The sequence below is a fragment of the Trichosurus vulpecula genome, chromosome 5 (assembly GCF_011100635.1).
Source record: "Trichosurus vulpecula isolate mTriVul1 chromosome 5, mTriVul1.pri, whole genome shotgun sequence".
Taxonomy (NCBI): Eukaryota; Metazoa; Chordata; class Mammalia; order Diprotodontia; family Phalangeridae; genus Trichosurus; species Trichosurus vulpecula.
Window position 1 is genome coordinate 51,787,294 of NC_050577.1, and position 17,077 is coordinate 51,804,370.

The window sequence follows — 17,077 nt, forward strand, 5'->3', positions numbered from 1 at the left end:
TATGAACAAGAACCTTTCTCTACTGCTGATCATAGACAAAGGATATGAACAAAGTCCTCAGGAACAACAGAGCATTTCTAATCAGGTGGAAGATGGGACCAAATCTCTACTAATAGAAGGAATGCTAATCAAAACACCTCCCACCCAACAAATTGGCAAAGAAGACGAGAGGGAAAGAGTCAATGCAAAAGAAAAGGCACCAATTTTAAAAAGATCTTATTCCAGGTAGATGGAATTTGTAAAAATATATCCATCACAACAGAGGCATCTAACCTGGGATACAAGTATCCCTAAGAGATTTAGTGATAGGTTTTGGGCCATCTCTGATGTTGGATATCTAGGGCCTGGAGTCAGGAAGACTTAAGTTCAAATCCAGCCTCAGACACTGACTAGCTATGTGACCCTGGACAAGTCACATAACCTGTTGCCCTCAGTTTCTTCATCTGAAAAATGAGCTAGAGAAGAAAATGGCAAATCATTCTAGTATCTTTCCCAAGAAAACTCCAAATGGGGTCATGAAGAGTCAGATACAACTAAAATGACTTGTACAACAAACTTGGATGGGGGGAAAAATTATATCCTTTAAGGTTCCTTTCTCATCCTATTTTATTTTCTGCATTAAAAATTATTCAGTGAGGGGTCCATAAACTTCTCCAGACTGGCAAAGGGATCCATAACACACTAAAAAAATTAAGATCCCAATGCACTGGAGGATATTCCATAGCATGACTCTGGAGATCATTGTGATACTGAATTCAATAAGTGCTTTATTAGAGCTAAAACATTCCCACAGTAAGACAAAGTCCATTGTCTCACTATGATTCAACTCAATATATGTACAAGATGCAAGAAAGAGGGCAGAATTTTGTTATTCAATCATGTCCCATTTGGGGTTTTCTTGACAAATGTACTAGAGTGGTTTGTTATTTCCTTCTCCAGCTCACTTTACAGATGAGGAAACTGAGGCAAACAAGTTTAAGGGTTTTGTCCAGGGTCACACAGCTAGTAAGTGTCTGAGGTCAGGTTTGAACTCAGAAAGATGAGTCTTCCTGACTCCAGGCCTGGTACTCTATCCACTGTACCACCTAGCTGCCTTTGAGAAGAGAATGCTATTATATAAACTCTCATCATAAGTACTGTTGAGCCATGCATAGCAACAACTTCTCAAACAGAATCACCTGGCCATCACTGGCATTTTTTCTTGGCATTATCATATGTTCTTTTAAAATTTTATTTTATTTTTAATTTGTGGAATAAAATAGACATTTCTGTAACATAGTACAATTAAAAAAAACATATACTCTTTAAAAAAGAAAGTCACATGTGCAAAATAGCCCATGCTGAAACTGATGGTCCAAGGCGTATTACACATTATGGGATACAGATATGTATGCTGCTTCAACCTTCCCAAATGTGGTAGGTTGTTTAGCTATGTTGCAGGTGAGTGTTACGTTATACATTTTCAACCAGATCAAAATGGTTTGATTAGACATCATTGTAAATCCTCATTTTTTTTTTCTGATTTCAAATACAGTAAGAAAAAATACAGACACATTAAGGTAATTAAAAAGAAGTACAAGAGAAGGTGTTTCCCTATGAAGAAATTATTCATGAGGGGCTGGTTAAAATGAAGAAAACTTTCCAATTTATCTCTCTTACGGTCAGTGGTATGAAAAGTAGCCATAACACTTTCCATTGAATGAACTTGGCCCTGAGCTCTTCAAGCTTGGTCTACAACCACCAAAGGGTAGGTTTACCTTATGGATTTAGGGTCAAGATAACCTAAAGTCAATATCCATTATGAATACACTGCAACAGAATATTGAAGGGACTAAGGATCACAGTTGCTTTCTTTTGCTTAACTCACTGACCAATATAGAGCCTGTGCCCCCAGCCAAGCGTTTTCAGAAAAAAAAAATCTCCTCCCTCCACCTCCATCCCTTGTCTTTGACACAGAATGGGATGCCAGCAAAAAGATTCCTTATATTTTTATTTCACACTCTCCATCCCCATTGTGGTTGTTTATAATTTATACTGATTACTTTTTTTTTCTCCTTTGCAGGGAGAAGAGAGGTCTGGACCTATGCTTTAATTAACATGAGGAACTCCAGATGTGGAACTCTCTCCACCAATGCATATTGGAGGATCACAGATCTACCACTGGAAGAGAGCCAAGAGTTTATCAAATCTAATTCCTCATTTTATGAAAAAAGAAACTAAGGGTCAAGTGCAGTAACTGATTTCCCAAGGTCAGACAGGTAGTCAGCATCAAAGGCTCTTTAATCTCTACACCAAGGTTGGCCCTCTGTCCTGTACCACTCTGCCTCTCACCCATTCCATATTCACTTACAGGATCAGGCTGTTATTTTTTTTAATTACCTGATAAACCTAGAAACTTAAAGCACCCACTCCTAAATGTTAGCATTTCATAACTCAAATTTATGTTATGACTATCAATTCAGCTTCATAGAGAATGTTTTTATTCTTATGCTACTGGTCTCTACTTTATTATGAGTAATGAGATAAAATGCTTTAATTAGTTAACATGGGATTTTGTGGAAGAGCAGGTGTTTACATAAGGGGATTAATGAGGAGGGGAATAATTACTAGACTTCCCTCAGCCATGCCAGCTGAAAATACAATTCTCATGCTTTCCACTGTTAATCCATAAAAAGAAGGGTAGGGAGGAAATGGTCCCAGATCTGCTATGCTGTGAGACTCTGGCCAATTTAATTCCTCTCCATGTTCATGTAAAGGGATTCTGTCAATAGTAGGGCTTCCCCATAGGATGGCACTTCAGTGAGGGGTTCATTATATCCTCCTCATCACCCAAAATGCATGCTGCCCTATGGGGCGGTGGGCTGTACAGACCCAGGGAAATGTCCAGAGTATCCACCCACAGGAGCTGTATCTCTGCCAGGCATCTGCTCTCTCTTGACCTTGAACTCTCAAAAACACAGCTTTTTTTTTTCCCTTGAATCTTAATTCAAAAGACAACTCCTAATATGCCATCCCCCAATCATTACTGTTCTTTCCCAACCTCCATTTTCCTCACACTCTGCCTTTTTGTGGGGGTAGCTAGGTGGTGCAGTGGATAGAGCACCAGGCCTGGAATAAGGAATACTTTTATTCCTGAGCTTAACTTTGGCCTCAGACACTTCTTAGCCCTGTGATTCTGGGAGAGTCACTTAACCCTATTTGGCTCAGCTCCTTATCTGTAAGATAGAAAGATAGAGCAAATAAATAAGTAAATAAACAATACTTCTTTAAAAAAACTGAGCTGGAGAAGGAAATGGCAAATCACTGCAGTATCTCTACCAAGAAAACCTACAATGAGGTCATGAAGAGTCAGACATAACTGAAAAGTAACAATAACAAATGTCTTTTTATGTGTATATCATATTCTCTAGGTAGAATATAAGACTCTGAGGGCAGGCAAGCTTTAATTTTTTAGGACTAGATCTATCAACATAACTAATATAGAAATATATTTTGCATGATTGCACATGTATTGGATTGCTTATGATCTCAGAGAACTCAACATTTCGAAAAAATGAGCATTAAAACATGCCTTTACATGTAATTGGGGGAAAATAAAATATTATTAAAAAAGAAGCCAGATCTGTAATTTTAGTGGAATAGGGACCTCTCAGTGAGGAAATTCTCTCTCCCATTCCAGGTCAGTACCTTCTTTATAACATGTAGTAATAGAGTATTGGCTGGGGACACTGAGAGTTTAACCAATTTATCAGAGTCACAAAGCCATTGTTTCAGAGACAGGAATTCATGCATCATTCATCCTGACTCTGAGGCCAGCTCTCTATCCTCTATGTCAGGGCTGTCCAAAATGTGGACCTCAGGCTGAATATTGCCCTGCTGCAATGCGATTTATGCAGCCCGCCTACAAGCAGAGTAATTTACATAAATGCTTTAGCAAATGAAGCTGATCTACCACAGAGCTCTCACTAAAATGGCAAATCAAAATATATTGTCTATTGTTTCAACAAAAACCTAAGGTTGAACAGCCCTGGTCTATGTCATGATGCCTTATACATATAATTAATATGGTATCATATAATAAAATATAATTAATATACTATAATGGAATATAAATTATATATTCATTTAAATACCTAAATATAAATTATATATTCATATAAACATATTCATACATAATAATAAGATGATGATGATGATGATGATGATGATGATAATGATGAATACATGTTTGTTGGCTTGAGTTGAATCAAAGTCCATTCCAGGTCTAAATCCTGGGACCCAATAATCTCTGGGACAGGGTCAAGGCAAGAGGGAAACAGGGCCTGAAATAGGTATTAGCTGGTCCACTATATAGAACGAGAAAACCAGAACAGATTCTTTATCTGCCTCCACACCTATCAAAAGGGAAAAAAATCATAATCTGTGACCGGGGCCTGGCCTGCCAGCAGGGCCTCATGACATACCCCTGATGTAGAAATTCACCAGCTTAACCTAGCCGTTGGTGGGCTCTGAGCAGAGCAGAAAGTCAAGTTGCAGAAAAAACTAACAGAAAATATTCTTTCTTCTGACAGAACCATCTGATTCAGGCTCTATTTTAAATGTTCCAATCTGATCCTACATTTCTGTAATTCCTTGCATAATGAAATAGTAAGAATTGTCTTACAATCATTTGGCCATCATTAACAACTATGAAATTAAGTGTCCCCTGGGTTTTTCCAATTTAAAGGGGGTTAAATTGCTCATTTGCATGTTAATTAGCATTCACTTTAAAGAATAGCAAGTGTAAGTCTTTTGCAACTAACATTTAATGACAAATTTAGCTTATCTAGCCATTAAATTTAAAGGAATCTCCACATTATTTCCTAGAGATTTCTTAAGTACTAATGATTAAAGGAATCTCATTATTCTAAACAACATGCAATTTCCAAAGATGAATACTGCTAATTTGTCTTCTTTGCTTACCAGGATCAGAAAGCAGAAATGCATTCATAGGGCACCTGGTGTAGCAGATTTTAATGAAGCCCACTGGACTTCATAGACTTGTGGCATTAAAATAAAGAATCGTGCAAGTTGACATTTAAAATTGGAATTTGTTGCCTGAAGACATGAGCCTGTGTTCAATGGCATTTGAAAATTCAGTTTCTGCTACTGAAACATGGCTATATTATATACAATTATTTCATGAGAAAGTAAAGAAAATCATCAGGTAGGACCATCAAACTAATAAGCTCCATGCCCTGTTATACCAGAAGCGAGTGAGACACTCCACAGAGTATAAGTTTTAAATGGAGAATTTATTAGCTGGCGGCCATCGGGGTGCTACCCAAATCAATGGCCCCATTTTGAGGTGAAGGTGTGGGTTATATAGGAAATTTACGTGCCAGGTCACAGGGTGGTCTGGGGGTACAGGAACAAAGGTTCTGACAGATCACAGATTCCGACTGTTTATCGTTAAATGGGATAATCTTATCTATTGACATTCCTTGGAGGAGTCAGGGAGCCCCAGGAACCTTTGCCAGACTCCAAAAGGTCTGAGTCCACTCTTTATTATGCAAACTGGGGTTTGTAGTTAGGGGCTGGCGGCAAGGTTTTTCTAGCAATAGCTGGCTACTCAGGTATCACAGACTGAACCTTCAGAAAATTAGGCCCTTATATTAGAAAATTATCAAACACCATGTCAACCTGGGAAGAGAAAAAGAATGGTAGAATTTCTATCACAAATGCTTTACCAAGGATATATGCTTTTCCTCTAACGTAGCGATCACTTGCTTTTTCCTTAAGCAGAGATACAATCTAATTTCAAGAGTGCATTATTTTAAAATTGAATTTGCTATAATTTCCTGGGTAGTACTACAGTTGAGGATCACCCAAAGGGTGAACAGAGAGGCGCATAAATGATAGGCCTAAGTAGATAGCACTATATCACAAAGAAAAGAATCACTCGGAAAAAGTGTTATAAAAGAATGTCCTCAAGGAAATGTATGATTGAAAAAGATGATGACTCAGTCATGTCACGAAAGGAGAGAGAGAGAGAGAGAGAGAGAGAGACAGAGAGAGAGAGAGGGAGGGAGGGAGGAAGGAAGAGAGAGGGAGGGAGAGAGAGAGAGGCACGGAGGGAGGGAGAGAGAGAGAGAGAGAAAGGGAGAGAGGGAGGGAGAGAGAGAGAGAAAGAGAAAGAGAGAGAGGGAGGGAGAAAGAGAGAGACAGAGAGAGGGAGAGAGGGAGGGAGGAAGAGAAAGAGAAAAAGAGAGAGGGAGGGAGAAAGAGAGAGAAAGAGAGAGGGAGAGAGGGAGGGAGAGAGAGAGAGAGGGAGAGAGAGAGAGAGAAAGAGAGAAGGAGGGAGAGAGGGAGGGAGAGAGAGAGGGAGAGAGAGAGACAGACACAGAGAGAGAGACAGAGAGAGACAGAGAGAGAGAGAGAGAGAGAAGGAGGAAGGGAGGGAGGGAGAGAGAGAAGGAGGGAGAGAGGGAGAGAAAGAGAAAAAGAGAGAGGGAGGGAGAAAGAGAGAGAGAGAGAGAGGGAGAGAGAATGCATGCACAGTCCTCCCATTTCGTTGCTATCCTTTTGATGGAGGAGAATGCAAAGAAGGCTTGGAGCACACTGGAGGAGCCCTGTGGAGAACATATGGGCCGTTATGGAGAGCTGCACAAAATGTTTAAGCATGATTGGATTGAAATTTGTGTCACTGAAAGGAATACTCCCGCTGATGAAACCACACATCCACTGGGATATTGGGCTTGGGAAAGGGAAGGGAATAAGCCTTTCTGTATTGCCTACCATGGGCCAAGTCCTATGCTAAGATATTTTTTTTAAAACTATGACATTTGACCTCACAACAATTAGGTGTTGTTATTATCCCTATTTTATAGACGAGGCAAACATAGTTCAAGTGACCCGTCCAGAGTCACACAGCTTGTAAGTGTCTAAGGTCAGATCTGAACTCAGATCTTCCCGATTCCACGTGCAGAACTCTAAACTCCATACCACTTAGCTGCCTCAGAGTATTGGAGTATTTACTGTAGTGATTTATGTTTGGGATATTTAAGATAACTGAACGTCTCCACCCTCAATTCTGGTCAAAAGAAGTCAGAAATCATACAGCACTGGAAAAACATTCTCCTTGCAACTTGGGTAAGTATAACATTGGCAATACATAGGAAAACAGAAGATGCAGATTAACCATTATCATCCTATCTCAAATTTGCATGTTACTTAAAGTGTTTTCCTCACAACTTTGTGAGATTATGATCGTGATGGCAACTTTGAGGTATCTCCCCCATTTACAGATGAGGAAACTGAGGCTTACAGAGCTTAAGGGACTTGCCTATAGCCCAGCAACTAGTACATGTTAAACTCAAAATTCAGACCAGGTCTCCTGACTCCAGACCCTATGTTCTATTCACTAAGGCAATGACTTTTGTCAACGTTTTATACGGTTCCTTTCTCCACTGTGTTTATATGAATATAGTTATTTGGTTTACACTTGCAAAGTGTACAGGACTATGAAAAAACCAATCATTCATATAGATGCCTCAGCTAGAAGAAAAGTTGCGCAGAGGAAAAGTTCAATTTGGTATCAGGAAAAACTTCCTAATAATTGGTGTTGTACAAGAGTAGGATTTGGGCAGCAAGATGGCACAGGCATGTAGTAAGAAAAACCTGAGTTCAAAACTGGCGTCAGAAACCTAATTGCTGTGTGACTCTTGGCAAGTTACTTCGCCCTGTTTGCCTCAGTTTCCTCATCTGTAAAATGAGGAGATGGCAAACCTCTAGTCCCTTTGCAAAGAAAATCCCAAATAGGGGTCAGGCACAACTGGACAACACAGAGTAGGATGTGCTGCCTTGGGAGGTCAGCTGGTCAATCAATAGAGATTTATTAGGTGCCCACTATGGGCTAGGTAGTGGCTTTGCTCTCACAGGAGGTCTTCAAGCAAAGACTGGTCAAGTAGATCACAAAGAGAACCCTTGTTCAGGAAGAGACTGAACCACATATATCTAGAAAGTAGCTAGATGGCTCAGTGGAGAGAGCACCAGGCTTGGAATCAGGAATACCTGCCTTCAAATCTGGCCTCAGAAACTTACTTGCTGTGTGACCCTGGGCCAGTCACTTAACCTATGTTTGCTTTAGTTTTCTCAAGCATAAAAGGGGAATAAGAATACCATCTACCTCCCAAGGTTGTTGTGAGGATCAAATGAGACAATATTTGTAAATGCTTAGCACGGTGACTAGCATATAGTAGGTACTATATAAATGCTAGCTATTACCATTACTATTAAGTTGCTTTCAACTTTCGAGATTGATCAACTATATATTGTAATATGATACTTAATATATGTATATATGCATATATAACATATATCGGTTAATATATAACTCATAATGTTGCAAAAAGTATTTGTATTACACTTTTTAAAGCTCCATATGGAAAAGACATCTAAACCCCAGCTGATTGTTCATTTATTTCAACTATTCTGTGAATAAAGCAAAGGTTCATACTATTACAGAATGTGGAAAGTGCCTTGGAAATCATTGCAATGGGATTGTACTACACACACACACACACACACACACACACACACACAGATATGACTGTAAGCATTTGTATATATGTGTGTGTGATAATTACTCTACAGTGGGCTAATGTCTAATCATTACTCCAATGTTCAGTGTCAGGAACACGAGAAAATCTTCCTTGAAATGCAGTTTAACAATTGATCAAACCAATGACTCCAGAGACTATCAGAAGATCAATTGAGATACTCTGAGGTGGATGTTTTCTCACATGTTTCTTCACGCTGAACATCAGACAATTTGGGGGGTGGGCATTAACACTGATCATTAGCTAATGATTCGACATTAGCTGGAACACAGCCTTCCAGCCCTTATTTCCAGAGGTAACACTATCAAAATTTATGTGCACGGGCTGCTAAAACTAGAGCATCACCAATGGTGTTTTTCCTCCTTGTCCATATATGAACACAGTTATTTGATTTACATCTACAAGCTGCACAGGGCTAGGAAAAAGATAAAGAATTTATATGGTTCCCCTCAGCTACCACAAAAGTAGCATAGATGACAATAATTTTTACAATGGCTATCACTGTGTCATTCAATGATGACATTTGGCGTATGAAGGCTCAGAAGGGGTCTGTTGCTGAGGAGACTGCATACTCCGTTTCCCAAGCATACACTGCATACTCAACTCTCTTTACAATATAAACCATTAGTCACTAGGGATCCAGGTGAGAGAGAGGGTGATTCAACATAATTCATCCCCACTACCAGAAGAATAAGAAAAGGTTATGTCTTTCTGACAGCAGAACATCCCTATCTACACTCATGTTTTCAAACTCTAATAAACCTTATTTGCTCTCTTTATGTGGGTGAATGGAGTAGAGTTGGTAACAGAGACATTATGCTCTCTGGATAAACCTGCTTACAGAAAGTTATTCCTATCTAAAGCTTGAGTTTCATTAATAACCCAGAGAATCTTCCTCATGTAGGAAAATGGAATAAAGCTAAGATTAATAGGAAGACAATGGCCTTGGAAGGAATTCTAATTCACATGAACACGAAATGTTTTTTTTAAATATAACTTGGAAATAGTCCTTCCTCTCCCTCTTCCTCTCTCACTCTTTTTTGGAAATCTGGAATTGGCTGGGATTTCCCAGCGAAACGTTACCTCTCTGTTTCCGCCTGATCCCTTGAAGATGAGTAACAGCGGCTCATCACCTACAGTAGCCATTTTATTTCAGTATATGAAGATGTCCTGAATCACAGTCTGGAGAGATTTGATTGTCTCACTATTATGGAGTCAGGAAGAAGATGAGTAACAAAAGGAGATACATGAAAAGAGGGGGTTAAAGTAATAGGAGGAGAACCAGGAGAGTATGATGTCTCAGAAGCCAAGAAAGGAAAGAATGAACAAATGTGCTATTTAAAAGAACTTTGTAGAAAGGATTACCACCAATAAATGGATGGCTGATGGTGGAATTTCAGTAATCAGTGAGCAAGATATATGTTGGGTGGGCAAGAATCCCTAAAGAGACTTAGGATCTGAGGATCAGACATTCAGAGCTAAAAGTGGCATTAGAGGTCAGTGAATTCAGCTCCCTCATTTCACCTATGAGGGAAATGAAGTCAAGGGAAGTTAAATGACTTTCTCGGAGTCACACAGCTACCAAATATCTGAGGTGAGATTAAAACCCAGATCTTCCTGCCTCCAGATCCAACACTCTCTCCTCTATACTGTGCCATAAAATCCTTAATTTTAGAGTGCCAAAAGATGAAAATCCTCTCTAGAGAGGACTACTTACTCTTAAAAGATAATTTCTCCCTTTTTCCCCCTTCTAGCACTCAACAATTATCTTCAGAAAGTTAATTTGCCTGACCAATGAATCCTTAACAGGAGGGAATGCACAGTACTTTATTTCCTTCTCCTCATCATAGAATCAAATATAAACTAAGGAGTGGTTTTTTTTCTTAATTTAACATTGTCTTCTCAGACAAGGGCAATTGATGAAAAGGAGAAAAAAAAAAGATGACATAGAATGGCTCCATAATAGCAATTTAAGTAAGTTTGTCATCAAGATAAAGCTGCAAATAGAAATGGACAAAACAAAGGAGAGCCATTACTGGCTTTAAAGCAATTCTGTCAAGTACATTTCAGATGACCAAAAACTTATCTTCCTGAAATCCAGTGGGAAAACACTATCGTAGGGAAGGACAGAATACAGAAAGTTAAAGTCTTAAGCAAGAAATTATTTTCTGCCACAGTCTCCCACCCTGCAAGAGTGTAATATTGTAAGAGATACATGAGGAACAGAGGGAGGACAAAGCAGGGGAAGCTATAGTAAGTTAAGAGAAAATGAATCTGAGTTCAGAAAAGCCAGTAGAGACGTACCTACTATGAAGTGAAGAACACAAGTCAAAAACAGAACCTAAAATATGTCCATTTACAGCAGAAGCAAAAAGTGGATGAAGTGGGAATTTTGACTACATGATTGCTAACAGACTTCACTCAGAAATACATGATCCCACTAGCAACACTGTTAATAGTAGACTGACTTTTTTTTTCTTTATCCTCAGAGGTAAGCCTATAATATTGAAGCCAGAAGCATGCTGCTTCTGTCTGGAATTCCTTCCGAAATCTTCATCTGTTCACTTCTTACTCATCCTTTAAGTCTGAGCTCAATTTCCATCATTTCCATAAAGCCATCCCATGCTACCTTAGCCAACAGTGATCTCTTCTTTCTCTAAACTAAGGTCAATCATTTAACTCTCTGGTCTTGGTATATTGCCATCTTGCTGTTCAGTTCTTATTATTTCTACTAAACTCTTCAACCAAACCTAGAAGATGGCTTATTGAAGACATTGGAGAAAGGACCCTAGGTCAGCTACAGGTTAAATAGCCTCTGCGGTCCCTTCGAATCAGAGATTCTGTGGTTTGGTAGTAACATATTTACTCATCCACTTTTACCACCAATGCATATCACTGAAGGGCTGAGGCAGAGTCCATGGCTTATAATATTTGGGATCTGTTCATTCCATTGTTATAAACTTATTACATTAATCAACACCTTATCTATAGTGTCAAGGGCTTTTTCTAGATCCTTACACCTGACAAGTATTTAAAAAATGTAAGTGTTAAGCATCAGGATCATAGAGGTAAGATACAAAATTAACCTTAAACAATGGTAGGAGAGGCATTATTGCTATGTTATAAAGGACTGATATGATATTCAACTCAGGCATCGTGGAACTGTAACAAAACAAAAGTCAATACGGTATTAGAAAACTGGGACATGGGCTAAAACAATGTTGAAAGGAACGGTGAAAGAAGAAAAATCATAGGCAAAGATTTTGCTGGGTTTTTTTTAACATCTTCAGGGTGTAAGAAAAGAGAATATATCCAAAATGCCTTGTAAATAGGTCAACAGGATCACCAACTAACATTAGACAATGTTTTCCAGGAAAAAAATTAAAATAATAAATGCTTAATTACATAACAGATATTAATGAGGGAATTGGACTACTAAAAGAAGAAATCTAATACAAATATAGCTCTAAGAAATTTTATATTTATGTTATATTTCTTGAAAAATACAGGGAAATTTTTTAAAAAAGAAATTGAACCAGTTGTCTATGTAAAAGAAGAAACAGTTTAGGGCATGAGCAAATGTAATAGATCTTATTATAATTTGCACAACCAGATCTGGCAGTTTCTCACAGTTCCACCTTTGTATCGGACATAGACAAAGGAGAGACTAAAATCAACAAATCCAAATTTATAGAGAATAAAGGCATGAACTCTGGGCCAAGCACCTGTGGTAGATTCTTATTTCCCCTGATATCAATGGTAGTTTTCAATCCTTGTCTAAATTTAATCTAAGATGGAAGATACTCTGATAACTAATATTGTGATTCATTCTTTTATTCACCAATAACTACCTATCAGGTGTTCACTGTATGCAAGGCACTATGCTAAGAAAAACAAAAACTTCACAAATTCCGAGAGCTTTCCACACTATCTTGTCTGTGTTGTTTTGCAGTCTTTTTTCAGCCATGTCCCACTCTTTGTGACCCCAATTACGGTTTTCTTGGCAAAGATACTAGAATGGTTTGTCATTTCCTTCTCCATCTCATTTCATAGATAAGGAACTGAGGCAAACAGGGTTAAGTGATTTACCCAGAGTCACACAGCTATGAAGTGTCCGAGGCCAGATTTGAACCCAGAAAGATGAGTCTTCCTGACTCCAGGTCTGTTACTCTATCTTCTGTGCCATCTAGAAAAAGCCCTGAATTTGCAACCAGGACACCTGCATTAGAATCCCAGCTCTGACACTTAGAAAGTGTGTAATACTGACCAAACCATTTCATCTCTTGAAGTCTCCATTTCCTTATCTTCGAAATGGTGCCACTGATACTTCCACCATCTACCTCACTGAGTCTTAAAACACATTATCAAAAATAAGTTATTACTGTTGTTGTAATCTATCATTTCATTACTGTTCCAGGCTGTTGTCTCAGAGAACATTTTGTTTGGGTCTGATATTAAACTACTGGCTTTAAAAATCAGCAAATGAAGATAAATGGTTACCTGTATTAAATAGCAAAAACAAAGAACTTTATATCTTCCTGTCTTCCTTCCTTCCTTCCATGTGCATTTCTAGTATTTAAAAATTCCCTATATTGCTTTAGAGCAATCCAATAATGGGATGGGTTAGGCCAGGGGTGGGGAACCTGCATCCTCAAAGTCACCTTCTAGGTCCTCAAGTACAGGCCTTTGACTCAATCCAAACTTCCCAGAACAAATTCCCAATTGGGATTCAGTTAAAGACCTGCACTTGAGGATGTAGAGGGCCACATGTGGCCTTGAGGCTGCAGGTTCCCCACCCATGGTTAGGCTCTCCAATGGTAAGGTGTTTATCGCTAGAAGCATCAAGCAGAAATTAGATGATGTACAGGAAATCCCTGTATCAGGTGAGAGTTTAGCTTCTATAACCATAAGGATCATCTTTAGTGTCAAGATTCCATTGATAGGTTTTTACCCAATTAGCACAAATCATAATTCAATCCATGTTCCCAGCTTGAACCATTTGAACCATTTGAACAAATTTGAAAGTGCAGGAGAAGTCAAATTAAAGGAGATATTTTTACCTTGCTTAGTATAGTGCCTTGAACGTAGTAGCCAATCAATAAATATTTGTTGAATGAATAAAAGAAAGAGTCATAATACTAGGTAGAGACTCTGCATTCATGTAACCCCATCCTAGACTTAGATACAGAACCTTACATGCTCTTATACCTTCTAGGATAAAGCTTTCTACCCCTCTCCTCTAAAAGGCCATAGTAGAATTACAGAACATGGCAGGCTCCATCCCTTCTGATTTGTTAGAGTCCTGTGCTTCACATGCCATAGAACCTGAGCTTCAGATGTGGAGCCAGGAGGCAGATTAGAGACAGAACCATGATCTGGCACCTGGAATTACTAGGCATTCAGTTCTGCCATGCTCTGTTCAGCCATTGCTAACGGATTCAATGGAAATTTAAAGGCAAGATAGTCCGGCCTGTTAGTACCATCTCTTTTCATACACCTTTTTGATTCAAACACTCAACTAAACAGCAACCTGGGTAGATAGAACCATGTAGGGCCGCATCGCAAACCAGAGCAAATCATAATAAATGACAACAGAAATCATGAACTAAATCAACCTGCCCACTTTATCCCTGTTAGACTGAATTCCTTCTATGGGTTATAGGTCACTGCACCCTAGGTTCAGCACATTGAAACAGGACCTCTTCTGTGCTAAATCTTTCCAAGTAGACCAGCACAGGCATAGTAGGATCACATGTTTTCAGAATGGACTGGTTTGAATTCTGAGGCCTGACACTGAAATGAACCACTTGAGGGGGAAAACAAATCCTTTTGTGAGGCAAATGGAGATTATAGGGATTAGCTTCATATGTGGAAAAGCAGAAAGTAAATGGCTTTTGTATTATGAAAGACAGTTTTATGTACTAATTGAACAGGAGCTGAAGCAATTGGTTTTTTCTAATTTGAGATGAACCAGGCTTTGTAGAGGGCAAAGAGGGACTTCTGCCACTCTCGACTATAATGATGTAAATGCTACCCTCAAAATTGCATGGGGTAGGTAGCATAACTGTTCTTTTCTGGAATATGTCCATCCCTTCTCTCCTCTGACACTGCCATCTCTCTAGTACAGACCATCATCACCTCATGTCTCAATTACTGCAAGAGCCTGATGGTAGGTCTGCCTGCATCAAGTCTCTCCCCACTTTAATCCTCCCTCCATTCACCCACTAAAGTGATTTTCCTAAAACATAGGCCTGATCATATCCCACCCCCCACCTACTCAATAAACTCCAGTGGTTCCATATTGCCTCCAGAAGCAAATACAAAATGTTCTGTTCGCATTCAAAGCCCTTAGTAACTAGTCCCCATCCTACCTTTACGATCTTCTCACACCTTCTCCTTCTCCTCTCCACCCCAGGCAATACATGTTCTTCAATCCAGTGACACTGGCCTCCTCATTGTTCCATGAACAAGACCCTCCATCTCTCAGCTCAAGGCATTCTCTCTGGCTGTCCCCCATCTTTCAAATATTTTCTCTCCTCCACTCCATCTACTGACCTTCCTGGCTTCCTTTAAGTCCCAACTAAAATCCCACCTCCTACAGGAAGCCTTCCTTAAGCTCTTAACTCTAGTGCTTTCCCTCTTTTAGTTATTTCCTGTATAGCCTGTTTATAGCTTGCTTTGTATACATTTGTTTGTATGTTTTCTCCCCCATTAGATTCTAAGCCCCATGAGGGCAGGGACTGTCTTTTGACTATTTTTGTATCTTCAGTACAGATACAGTGCCTGGCACATAGTAGGCACTTAATAAGTGAATTGAAGTGGCAGAACTGAGTTGCAAATTCATATTAAACATAAGGGTTCCAAGGGTTTTACTTCAAAATGGTTTTTGTTGTTGTTGTTGTTGTTTTAAATAGGTTTTATTATAAATTTGAAGAGGATACTTAGAAACCACTTTTATTTTTGGAAGTTAGAGCTTTCACTTTAAGCGGTTGGAACATTAGTAATTTGATAATAAAATTTGATTTTTCTTGAAATTTATGTGGCCATGAACCTAGGTTATGAAATGTCACAAGGTTTAAAGAAGAGGACTAAAGTATCATCCAACCTCCCTTAAGTTCGTAAATTTCTTTAGTAGGGTTTATTGAGGACTTATGCAAATCATACCTTACAGCAAAAGGACAGACCTATCTGAAAATATTTCTAAGCCAATATGACATGTGATTAGAAAAATGAAACACAGCAGTTTTTAAAACAAAGATATGCAGTGTTTTCTTCACCAATTTTGACATAAAGAAAAAGTTAAGCAGCTTTGATGGTGGCCTGAACTGCTTAGTAAAAATGGCAGTTATGTTCCATTTCAACTTACCTGCTTGTGGGCGTGGTCATAAGAATTAATGTGATTATCAAACTCCTGATGTTTGTGGTACTGCTTGTCACACAACTCACAGTAAAAGTTTGCCTTGACATCTTCCAGAGCCTTGGCTGTGGCCTTCTCCTTTTCAGCATCATCCTGAAAAGACAAAGGCTCTGGTTAGGGTTCTAGTTAAACAGCTTTACCCAACCCTGATCTCAGATGAATTAGCTGAATGATTAACTTGGTTGTAATAAGAATTTGTACAATGGTGAGAATCAATAGACACTTGGGATCACTTTCTGAGGTTCACTGTTCTAGAAACCTATGACAATGGGGAAATGGATCAGACCAGCATTTCCAACCCAATCAACTGTATTTCACACCACGTTGTAACTGAGTGTATGTGCCTCTCTCTCCTCTAACACTGCCTCCACCCTCGTGCAGGTCCTCATCACCTCATAGAATACTGTGATACCTGATTGGTTAGTCTTCCTGCCTCAAGTCTGCATCCATCCTCATCCATCCCCCACTTAGCAATCAAACTGATATTCTGAACCTATCACCTTCCCATTCAACAAATTCCAATAGATCCTTATCACCTCCAGGATCAAATATAAAATTCTTTGTTAAGCACTGAAATTCCTCCACATCTTGATTCCTTCTTACCTTTCCAGTCTCCTTACACCTTACTTCCCTGTGATACAGTGACACTGGCCTCCTTGCTGTTCTTCTCCCAGGACACTCTATCTTGTGACTCTCTGCATTGTCACTAGCTGTCCTCCATGCCTGGAACCTTCTCCCTCCTCATGTCTGCCTCCTGGCTTCCTTCAGATCTAAAGTCCCACCTTCTGCAAGATGCCTTTCCTAGTCATTTTCAATCTAAGTGGCTTTAATCTGAAATTATCTCCATTTTATCCTTTGTGGCTGAGGTTTTTTCAATCGTGCTCAACTCTTCCCATTTGGAGTTTTCTTGGCAAAGATACTGAAGTGGTTTGCCATTTTCTTCTCCAGCTCATTTTACAGATGAGGAAACTAAGGCAAACAGGGTTAAGTGACTTGTCCAGGGTCACATAGCCAGCAGCTGTCTGAGGCCAGATATGAACACAGGAAGACGAGTCTCCCT

The 17,077-nt window shown here is 39.2% G+C and overlaps 1 protein-coding gene across 1 annotated transcript in view; it reads right to left on the bottom strand.

Moving 5' to 3' along the window:
* The window catches only part of ZNF804B (zinc finger protein 804B), a 594,276-nt gene that overhangs the window by 65,967 nt on the left and 511,232 nt on the right, over positions 1-17,077 (bottom strand). Inside the window, exon 2 of the mRNA XM_036760257.1 lies at positions 15,967-16,110. Within this exon, the coding sequence (XP_036616152.1) occupies positions 15,967-16,110 (144 nt within the window). The remainder of the gene's footprint in view (positions 1-15,966; positions 16,111-17,077) is intronic.